The 11,455-nt window shown below is 40.6% G+C and overlaps 1 protein-coding gene across 1 annotated transcript; it reads left to right on the plus strand.

The window, feature by feature from the left end:
- The first annotated feature begins 2,608 nt into the window (after positions 1–2,608).
- On the plus strand, positions 2,609–10,607 carry CAPZA1 (capping actin protein of muscle Z-line alpha subunit 1). Its single transcript, XM_008638997.1, has 10 exons — positions 2,609–2,623; positions 3,576–3,639; positions 3,897–3,948; positions 4,759–4,822; positions 6,129–6,335; positions 6,726–6,805; positions 7,248–7,326; positions 7,804–7,875; positions 8,468–8,530; positions 9,121–10,607. The coding sequence occupies exons 1-10, from the start codon at positions 2,609–2,611 to the stop codon at positions 9,259–9,261; spliced, it is 837 nt and encodes a 278-aa protein (XP_008637219.1). The 3' UTR covers positions 9,262–10,607.
- The last annotated feature ends 848 nt before the right edge of the window (positions 10,608–11,455 follow it).

The following is an 11,455-nucleotide window of genomic DNA, read 5'->3' on the forward strand; positions in this document are numbered from 1 at the left end:
ATAGAGCCATAATTATTTTAGGAAAGGGGGAAATGAGTAGTTCCTCTTGTGTAGGAATGTGGGAAAGTTACAGACTGCAAGTTCTGTGCCAGGTAACACTGTTGTCTACAAACAGTAGTTTTAAAATACACTGTTACTCTTCCTTACATCATAGAAGTGTTAAATTTAGTGCTTTCTTTGTTTTTTAACATTATGGAGGAGTTGTTCAGGCTCATGGATCCTCAAGGATCCTACAAGTCCAGAGGATGCTTTCATTTTTCCCTTAAACTGCAATTTCAGCTTCATTTCAGTGACATCATTTGTGAAACAAGCAGAGCTTTAAAGATGAAATTAATCCATTAGTCACTATTTTAGGTGATGTTGTTTGAAATAAGTATTCCAGAGCAGAATTGATATGGCTTTTAGAATATAGCTTGATTCAATTTCAACTGCCTCCACGCCTCACACAGGCAGAGAAGGACAACCTTAAGGGAGGATCTGAAAGAGAAACATGCAGCAAAGATTTACTGTAGTATCCATTTTGTGACTATTCAGATGAGTCTTGAACTTTATAAATGTTATTTTTTTTAAGTCTTAATTTACCAGTACTTTAAAGCAAAGCAAAAAACCCAAAACCATCAATTGAGCAACAAAATGAGTTCATTCCGTCCTTCAAGCTTCACTCCTTTATTCTCTATGAGCATATTTTTGGTAAGAGATTAATTTCTTAGATAGGCTGGGAGAGCTGGGGGGTGTCCAGCCTGGAGAAGAGAAGGCTCCAGGGAGACCTTAGATCCCCTTCCAGTGCCTAAAAGGGCTCCAAGAGAGCTGGAGAGGGACTTGGGACAAGGGCCTGGAGTGACAGGACGAGGGGGAATGGCTTCCCACTGCCAGAGAACAGGGTTAGATGGGATATTGGGAAGAAATTCTTCCCTGTGAGGGTGGGCAGGCCCTGGCACAGGGTGCCCACAGAAGCTGTGGCTGCCCCTGGATCCCTGGCAGTGCCCAAGGCCAGGTTGGACAGGGTTTGGTGCAGCCTGGGACAGTGGGAGGTGTCCCTGCTCATGGCAGGGGGATGGGACTGGATGAGCTTTAAGGTCCCTTCCAACCCAACCAGTCTGTGATCCTGTGATTTTCTTTTAAGGTCCTCTGAAATCTCCCCTGTTTTGCTCTAGTTCATTCTGCTGCCATTTTGCCAGTTTAAACTAGCGGCTGAGCAGCTTCCCTTCCCCTCAGACACTTTCCCCATTTTAGAAGCAGGAAGTTGATGTTGCAGGCTGAAATGGCACCTGAAATGGCGCCGGGGGCCAGGAAATGGGGCAGGTTGCAGAAAGTCCTATTTTGGTGTTTCTGCAGAGAAGCATCCTGACACCGCCCTGCAAGAAACCAGCTCTGAAAACCAACAACTGTTCAAGTGCTTGACATTTCAAATTAATCACTCCCCAGCCTGTTTCCTGCACTCCTGATTTCAATAGTTTAACTGAAATGGTTTGTATTTTATTGCTCCGTGAGAGGCAGGGCAAGGGGTAATTATCCAAGTGAACACTTTCCACTTGCAGCCTTTGCTTTGATCAGAACTGGGTTTGTAATAACATTTGATTGAAGTGCAGAGGCCTTTCTGTGTTGATTTAATTTTGTTCATCCTTCCAAGTGAGAGAATTTGTGGAAGACTGTAAAAATCTCTCACATAACACTTGGGGGTTTTTTCTGTTTGTTTGTTGTTTCTTTTTCCCATAAGGATTTCGTTACGAGAATCCATTGATCTGAAGTTCAGCCTACTAAAACAGTGACCCCTTTGCGAGGGTTTCATGTTCTGCAGCCACAACATCATTGCATAAATTTATAAGATATTAAATTTTATAAGTTTTTAGGGACCTTTTTTTGCTGTATGTTGAAGCACCTTATAAAAGAGAATCTGTTCATCCAGGGAGTTAATTTGCAGGGTGTATTCCAGGGCTGTCCTCCCACTGAGAGGCATCCTGGCATTAGTGGTAGATATTTAGTGGTAGTGTGAGAGCTTTAGCACAGTGATATTCCGTGCTGTGCTTACAATTGCACTTGCTCAGAAAAGCACATGGTGTCATTTCAGAAATCTTTCAGCCTTTTGGGGCAGACTCTGAGCGAAGTCCACAGAGGATATAGAGCAGCAGGGTCTCCCTAAATTACTGCCAGGCTCTCTTCATCATTGCCCAAATTTCTGACAGTGAAATTTGACAATATTATGGTAGCAATCTGTCCTAACTACAGCTCTTTAAATAATGAAAGTTTTAAAACAGTTTAAGACTCCATTTTTGGAATTGCTGTATACTTACCTACCTAAAACCAGAAAATTAAGAGAAAATGGTTTTATGTTCTGCATTGTATCAATTACACAAGATACTGTCTTTTTAATGTTTTCCTTGTATTGCTCAATTACTTCAGGCACAAAGAATGTATATCTGTTTTTCGAAATCATTGCTAATTTGGAAGATGATCTATTTTTATCTGAAGCTCAATCCAGTTAAAGCTGAGTTGTTACTTGATCCTGTTGGAATAAGGCAATTTTAAAGCAAAGCAAAAAACCCAAAACCATCAGTTGAGCAACAAAATGAGTTTGTTCCATCCTTCAAGCTTCACTCCTTTATTCTCTATGGGCATATTTTTGGTAAGAGATTAATTTCTTAGATAGGCTAACAAACCTTTTGTTTGGAAAAGTGTTTATTTCTTTTCGTGGCTTGCTTTAAATAATTATGCAACAAACAATACAAACAATTTCTGATTAAAACAGGGAAGACTGTTGAGAGAAGCGAGTTATTTCCAGCTCTGGCAATAACTCAGGTGAAGCAGTTGGATATATACACACAATTCTTGTTTTGCTGCTCAAAATGAAAAGTAGAAGGTAATCAGAATGGTAATGAGCAATTCTGCAGTCACTTTCAATAATTGTCTTGTTAGACTGGAGAGGCTCATTGGTTGACTTTGTTAGCTGGGCTTATCAGAGGAAATGTGATGTTTTTATTATTCTAAGGGAGAGGTTTAATTTTGTGGCACTTCCTCTTTCATTTCTTCCAAGATCTTTCTATTCCCTTTGGTCCTGTAAAAGCCATAAAAGATTTGATAATGAAAACCATAAACTCCTACTAATTCCAACAGAATCAATACCCGGACCACCTAAATTCTAACAGTGCAAGACATGTATATTGGATTTCAGAACACATTTCAGTTTTATTACACTTTAGAAGAGACGGGGCTTTCTTTTCCAGATTCAAAGTCTCTGGACATTGAAAGTTGGCCTTTTCAGTTATTTATGGTATCATTCACAGTTCCACATGCCTTCATAGAATCCCAGAATGATTTGGGTTGAAAGGGACCTTGAAGATCATCCAGTTCCACCCTTTGCCGTGGGCAGGGACCTTCCACTAGACCAGGTTGTTCCAAGCCCTGTCCAGCCTTGCTTTGAATAGTCTTATGAGAGACTATTTCTATCTTGACAATGCATGTCTAGATTTCTCCCTACATCTGTCACTTTAGAGTTGGTTTTGTTGGTAAATTGCTTCAATACGTATGAACGCGGTAAATTATCTTTTGTCTTTAATTACTTTTCTGCTTCATTGTAGGTGCGTATAGCTGCAAAATTCATCACTCATGCACCCCCTGGAGAGTTCAATGAAGTATTCAATGGTAAGTAATTAAGGAAAAAATGATCTGTGATGTTTTCTTCACGTTTTATCTATTGTAAGAATCTGAGGCCGTGTCACACCATACTGCTTTTACGGTTAAGTGGCTAGGGAAAGCATGCAGTCCTTCTGGACTACTTCTGCTTAATGAAATTATTTAATCATATTAATGTTTGCATTTGTACAGTTGAAAATAAAATGCATAAAGAGAAAAATTTTATCAAAAAATCCAGTAACCCACCTGAACCCTTTCTTCTCCAGATGTCCGGTTATTGCTTAACAATGACAATCTTCTCAGGGAAGGAGCAGCACAGTAAGTACTAAGATTTCAAACACAAGTCAAATTACCATCAGAGATACTTCTGGTTTTTTTATACCCACCATTCTGTGACAAAGAAAACCATTTGCTGTATTCAGAGCAATCTTCTGTACTTCCTTACCCCACTTAACAAAATATATAATGAAAGGTGTGGATGATTCTTTTTAAAAGCCCTAATTTGGAATTTGTGCTGTATAAAACTGACAGGAAGGCACTCTGCCAAAGAGTTTAAATCTGCAGCAGCAGAAATGTCTGATCATGTTGAATCATCTGATTTATAAAGTAAGCAAAGCCTGAAATAGTGAGTAATTCATAGCCTAAGTTTAGAAAAAGAACTGCCCTCAATAAAAAATTTTCAAAATATATTGTTTACTTCCACAGCTTCATCAGAAGGTGCTTAAAGCTTTTTGATGCTAAGATTTTATTTCAAGCTAGGTGACGTGTCAGTCAGCAAGTCTTTACATAAGAAAATTGTTGTAAATTTGTTTACCTTGCTGCTGCCTAAATTGTAGCTGGGGTGTTCCTGTTTTGCCTTGGCTTGCTCACATTCCCCCAGGCTACCTGCTGTTCTACTTTTGAACTCTGTATTTTCCTGGTCATCCCTAAATAAACCTGCTTTTAGACCTGGTGTTTATAGCTATCTACAGTGAAAGGTATTGGAAAATCCTTTAACAGTGCTCGTGTGTATTATTTGCCCAATTTAAGTTGATGTTTGCTGGAATATAATCACACAGTGTACTTATTCTTGAGACAAAATAATTGTGCATGAACAGCTAAAGTTCATGTTCTTTTAATCCTCAACAGTGCGTTTGCACAGTACAACATGGATCAGTTCACTCCGGTGAAGATAGAAGGGTACGATGATCAGGTAAGAGGAAACTTTGTACACTTGAGGTTTGTATTACTGCACTGTGAAAAAGCAATAAAAATGTTGTTTCGTCAAGATGTTGACTCATAAGTCAACATCACCATCAGCTGACTCACTCATTCTGCTCACAAGGTGCCGCCTCTCCTCCTTCCCCCACATATCATTATAATGCCAAACTTTCTTCTGTAAGAACAAAGCATAAGCAAAATATTCTCTTTAAGTCCTGTCTTGTACTACTTAGTAAGTCCAATTCGTTGTTCCTTAAAGCTTCATGCTGAAGTCACTGGAATTTTACTTAGGAGTGTGAATGATTAAAGATTACTGTCTATTTAAAGCTCACTCGCAAGCCCTTATGTTGCTACTTGCTTACAGTTCCTATTGACAATTGATAATAGATTCCTAATAGTTTGTTTATTTTCTGCAATTTTAGTCCGTTCCCAGCTACCCTAAAAAAAAAACGCTATCTTTGTTTATACCAAATCATTGATTTGGTGTAATGATTATACCTAATACTATCCAGTCTATGCCAGCAAAACAAGTTGTTTAGGGGTTTTTTTTTAACTTTTTTCTTTAGAACAAACAAAGTCGTAGGGAAGCCAGAAAGCTGCCTGACCATCTGCTCTGTTCTCTGAGCCAAGCTCTGACCCAGCTTTTGTGGTGTTCCAGATATGTTTATGGGAGGCAGATATTAAGAGGGCTGTTCATAGAAATAGCTTTGATGAGAAAGTTACAGTACAACCTGCAAAAGAAAAACCCCACCCCAAAAAAGCCAATATTTGTGAAGCCAGAGAATTATGGTGAAAAAGAAAAAGGGAGCGAATGTGCAATGCTGCTTTGCTGTCTGCTTTAGTTGGTGTATTTTAGAAGTAGTCACATCTATATACCCTTCTTGCCCAGAAGTAGAGCTATTGCAACATGGAACATGGCAATAAATGGTAGATTCCAGAGTAAAATTCTCTGCTCTAGAAACAGAGAAGGAAAACAGCTAAAATAACTTCAAAAGCAAAGCAACCTGCTTATATTGTAAGGATACCCAATTTTAAGCTAAATATATACATTATTATAGTTCAGCCTTTTCTGGAACAGAAGTCTAAGTGCAGAATTACTGTGGAGAGCAGCAAGTTACCTTCAGCCTCACAACTACTACTATTAATTTAAATTATTACTGAAAAGACTTTGTTTTCTTTATGTGATCTTGTAGCTCAATGAAAGAACCTATTATAACACTGATATGCAAGTAGGGAAAAATGAGAAATAATACATCTATAGCAGCCTAAATGTATCATCATTTCAACTTCTTTTACAGGTCTTAATCACAGAACATGGTGATCTGGGCAATGGCAGATTTTTAGACCCAAGAAACAAGCTTTCTTTTAAGTTTGATCACTTAAGGAAAGAAGCAAGTGATCCCCAGCCCGAGGACACAGAATCGACTTTAAAACAATGGAGAGATGCCTGTGACAGTGCACTGAGAGCCTACGTCAAAGATCATTACCCCAATGGCTTCTGCACTGTTGAGTATCCATATTGTTTCCCTGAAAGTGTATTGCTCTGAGTCAGTCAGTTCTAGAGCCGACTGTGCTGGGCAGAGCTGTTGGAATTCTCCATCCTCACTAGTATTTTGGCTAACTTTGGAATGACAGGTTCCGAAGAGGGTGCAACTATCTTGGTATGCACACAGTGGTAAAGATAGATTAGACATTTTTCATAGTCATGGCTGCCAAGCACCTTCACACCTGCAGGTAATAAAATGCCTGCCAGGGGAGGTGTTGGACAGTGGAACTCGTGGTGCATGTTCCCAGTGAGGTACCACCACAGCAGCCTCCACCCTGCTGCCAAGAACAGAGATTAAGAATGGCTTTCCTTAGCTCTTGGGCCTTTTTAACTCTTTTTCTAAATACAGGTTTATGGTAAATCTATAGATGGACAGCAGACAATTATTGCCTGTATTGAGAGCCACCAGTTTCAGCCCAAGAACTTCTGGTAAGACTATTTCAACATAGTGTGTTTTCTTCCTTTGCCTGGTTCCTCACACCAACCCATCCTACTATAGCTCTGACACGGTCCGAAGGACAGGGAGTTTTGGGCTTCCCAAGAAGTTCTTTTCCTTCTGTAGTGTTTTCCTTGCAGCCCCCTTGGCACTTATCAAAACCCTTCCTGTGACCTATCCAGAGTAAAGGCATTAGCAGAGCTGGATAGATAATCCTTTACATCTCTGGAGCACAAGTGCACTGGAGCTTCTTTGTACTGAAGCTTCATCATATTCAGCTGGGCTGCTAAAATTTGACTCTGTCATCTGAAGCACTAAATCCTTGTGTAGTAGTGGTGATAAGACAACATCAGAAACAACTTACTCTTGTTAGTTTGGTTCTTTTTGCTGTTACAGCTTCTTGGAAATAGTTTTTCATGCTTTGATTGCTTTTAGGAATGGGCGTTGGAGATCAGAATGGAAGTTTACCATCACACCACCAACAGCTCAAGTGGCTGCCGTGCTCAAAATCCAGGTGAGTTAATTTCTCCTGGCAGTAACAGAAGAAGCTGCACTGTGCTTCTCTTACACAAATGGATTGGCTCAGAATGAGATGCTGAAATGCAGCAGAGATGTCCTTCTCAAGTCAGTATGCTATTAAACTAAGCAATTCAAGAAATTAATTCTTAAATCTAGTATTTCAGGAATAGTCTCAGATATGGCCTGTGGTTTATTATGTAGCATTACCATATAGGCCTCCACTTTGCTTCACTTCATAGGGCTAAAACCTCTACCTTGAATCTTTTATATTTGCTCTTAGCTCTAGGTGTTTACTGCATTAACATAATCTTGAACAGTCTTGACAAAGAATGAAACCTTTTAGAAAATCCATCCTGCTTTTAGTCTCCACGTAAGCAGAGAAGACTGGCACAATGCTCTGTTGTGCCATTTTAGTAGCATTTGGGGGCTCAGGAATTCTGTGATAAAACGTTCATTCTATCTCTTTGTCCAGGTCCATTACTATGAAGATGGCAATGTCCAGCTGGTTAGTCACAAAGACATTCAGGACTCTGTACAGGTGTCAGTAAGTATGCTAAAAGATCCTTATAATAAGCAACTGTTTTATTCCTTAAACAGCTCACAAAGCATGCACTGCCATGACTGCAGTCTCTTGACTTTAAAGTAATTTTAGGGTGAACATTCAATGTAGTATTTAGAGTCACATAGGAATCCCAGATTCCCAATTGCTTAAAATTCAATCTTATTAGAAAGTCTCTGTTGGAAAGCTTCTCTTGGAAGTTTGGGTTAAAGAGGACAGAATATGCTTCTCTATCTCTGTGCATGGGAAAGGAACAGTAAGAGACATACACTAAGGGGAAAATAAGAAATCCTCTAGTATGGTAGAGGGAGCAACAGCTGCAAAATGACTCATTTTACCATGAAGGTCCACGTCCCTTTTGCTCACTAGGGTGCAGCCCTGTTCCAGTTCGGAGCACAAGCTCTACCCAGTACGTAGTAAGTGAAAGGAACCCAGCTACAACCAACCACGAGGCACAAGCTGATGATGTTACTTCCTTTATCTGTACTCAGCCTATCATTTGAGAAGAAACCTATTGTGTAGCTTATCTAAGTTGTGCTTCAACATACCAACTTTTTTTTTTTTTCCTCCTTTGCAGAGTGATGTCCAAACTGCTAAGGAGTTTATTAAGATCATAGAAAATGCAGAAAACGAGTACCAGGTAAGATCAATGGTAGTTAAATAAACCATAGAATCATATCAGTCTCCATTTGCAGTTAATGAAAACAGGGAAAACTGACCTCTGGTTCTGTTTCTGGCTGAATCTGGTATTCACTGTAAGAATTACTTAGAAGAGGGCAGCAGTATTTGTTTAAACAATATAGTTATAAAGCTGTAACGTTATAAAGCTGTGTTATAATTAACTATCAAGTTTGCTGTATGGTTTTTTAAAGGGTTACAAATGGTACCTGGAACAAGCATGGGAGGGGAGTGGGTGAGTCAATGTATTTTCCTCTGTGACAGTTAAAAATACTGAGGAGGAAATTTGTGCAACAGCTTTTACATTGTCCCAGCCTGTGTGTAAGGAGACTCAAAAGAGATAAGGCAGTGAAAGACCTAAGGAGATGCTGCTGCATTACAGGGAACGTGAATAGAAACCCTTTGACTTGCACACACACTGGTGACTGCATTATTAATTTAGTTAATAGTGTGCCTTACACCTTACAGAAAGGAGTTGGTGGCTTTAACACTGAGTTGAGCTTTCTCGTAGTGTTTTATGAGTGCCCTAACCAAATCTATTTGCACTTGCAGACAGCAATTAGTGAAAACTACCAGACCATGTCAGACACCACTTTCAAAGCCTTACGCCGGCAGCTGCCCGTCACCCGCACCAAGATTGACTGGAACAAAATCCTCAGCTACAAGATTGGCAAAGAAATGCAGAATGCTTAATGCAGAAAGAAGGAGGCGTATGAAACGTTTGTGTGCAAAAAAACAAATGTGGTCCTATGCCAAGTAGATGGTTTCTAAACCAGAGCAGCATTTTTTAGGGCTTTCAAAGTTAACAGGTTTTCTAGCCTGAGAGGGAACTGTGGAACAAATAGTTGTCTTTGTGTTTTGTGTTTCCTGCCACATAAACTTCCTGTTGTAGCTGCATTTAATAGGTCATTTAAATTCAGCCATTCATGGCTCAGAAGTGTAGCTGTTTTCAGTCACTGGCTGGAAAACTTCCTAGCTGGAAAAGCCCTATTATTACCCCAGCAGAGGGTGCAGAGTGTTCCCTTCACCTGTATCCAGCACTCCAGGTATCCAGTAAGTTTGTCAAACCTGCCAAGAGCTCGTGGCACTGCAAAACACAGTAAGTGCAAGACAGTGAGTCCTCGTGTACCCTTGTTCCCAGCCTCCACAAAGCAGATGACTGCAGGCTTAGATTTTACTGTAGAAAATGAGTTTACAGGATCCTTTACAGAATTCCCTACTCACCCAGCTCTTCCAGGGACGTAACCTTTTTTTAATCTGAAGATTTGAGCCATGTTCCCTAAAAGTGAACATCTTTGTTCTCCCCTCCCTTGTGTACGTACGGTTACCAGACATCTGCATTTTTACAAGATGCATCACTGCTGATCCACAAGGGCTGGATGGTGATTAAAAATGCAGATGTCTACAGAATAATAGGTATGTTGTGCTTTAATGCTTTGTGGCAGGTTCATAGATTTGTATCACAGGTGTATGGATGGATAGTGTACAAAATAAATAAACTTGCACCAAAGTGAGAGAAAAAATCCTTTCCATTTGTCTCAGTTTTGGACAGTTTCTTGTCATGTTTAGAGGGGATTTTGGAGTGAATCTCTTCTACGTGCATGCTCTGCGTTACTTTTTTCCCCCCTCTAACATCAAAACTAGCAGTCCTAACAGTTTCTGTGAAGGAGAGGATGATGCCTTTCTCAGATCTTGGAACATGGATTCACTACAAAGTGAACTTCCTCTGGTGAACTCCCTTTGCTTTGTTTGCACTTGGCTATCACTGGGCGCCTTGCAGGTTCTGGTTTTTAAACTGGCTCATGTCTTCCTGTTTTTAAATACACAAAGGAAAAAGGGTTGGGAAGAGAGGGATGGGGTTGCCTGTGCATTACACTTCAGGTTTTGCACAGTAATACCACAAAACAAGTGTTTATCCTTTGTGAGTTTTATCTAAATAAAATATATTTGTATTTGCTGCTGAGACTGACCATTCATCCCTCAGGCATCCTCTGTATCAACTAGTCTAGTGCAAATACACCAGTCTTTGGTTAAAGCCATTTGTGTGCGTTCTTTCATGGTCTCACTCCTGTTAATTCCTAAAGGCTAGGAAGTGGTGGAGTCACCAACCCTGAGGGTGTTCAAAAATGTGAATGTGGCACTTGAGGACATGGTTTAGTGGTGAACACGATGGCAGTGCTGGGTTCAGGGTTGGGCTTTGATGATCTCAAAGATCTTTTGCAACTTTTACAATTCCACAATTAAAGCAGGGATGGTATCACTCCAAACCCATGGGTGATGCTCCCGCCCTTGTATACAGACATGGGAACTGGACAGCTGAGCATCCAAATTAAAATAAAAACAGTCGCAGAGCTTTAATGCAGCTCCTCCCTGGAAAAAACTCAGCAAGGAGGTAATTCCATTCATCCTCTGTGTCTTACTGTAACACCTACATCAGACACTCCTGGTCGTATCCTACACGGGACAAAGCAGGGCTTCTTTGGAGGGTTTGCACAGAGCTGTGATTCAAGGACAGTTTGTTAAGAGGGTCCCCTCCCTGCGGCAGCACCCAGGGGAGATGAAAAGTTGTGTGGGCCTCAGGTGCTGTGGGCTGCGGCCCTGGACCCATCCAGGAAATCGCTGCAGCAATTCCAAGAATGTGAAGCTGAAGCAGGGCCCAAGATAAGGCTCTGCACCCAACACAGCTTTTATCTCCCTCAAGGCTAGTCTTCTGCTCCTTGGTTACACTGAAAGTAGCTCCCCGCCAGTGTTCCAGCCTTAAGAGCGTTTCTATCTCTTTGTCCTTCTCCAAATCTTTAGCTAATCATCCTTTAGACTGACTCGTTCCCTGCACGCCTCCTGGCCCTTCTCCCACCCAGCCTTCTCTACAGCAGGCTCCGCTGTCCCT

Source organism: Corvus brachyrhynchos, unplaced genomic scaffold (genome assembly GCF_000691975.1).
Source record: "Corvus brachyrhynchos isolate BGI_N302 unplaced genomic scaffold, ASM69197v1 scaffold338, whole genome shotgun sequence".
In the NCBI taxonomy this organism is placed as follows: Eukaryota; Metazoa; Chordata; class Aves; order Passeriformes; family Corvidae; genus Corvus; species Corvus brachyrhynchos.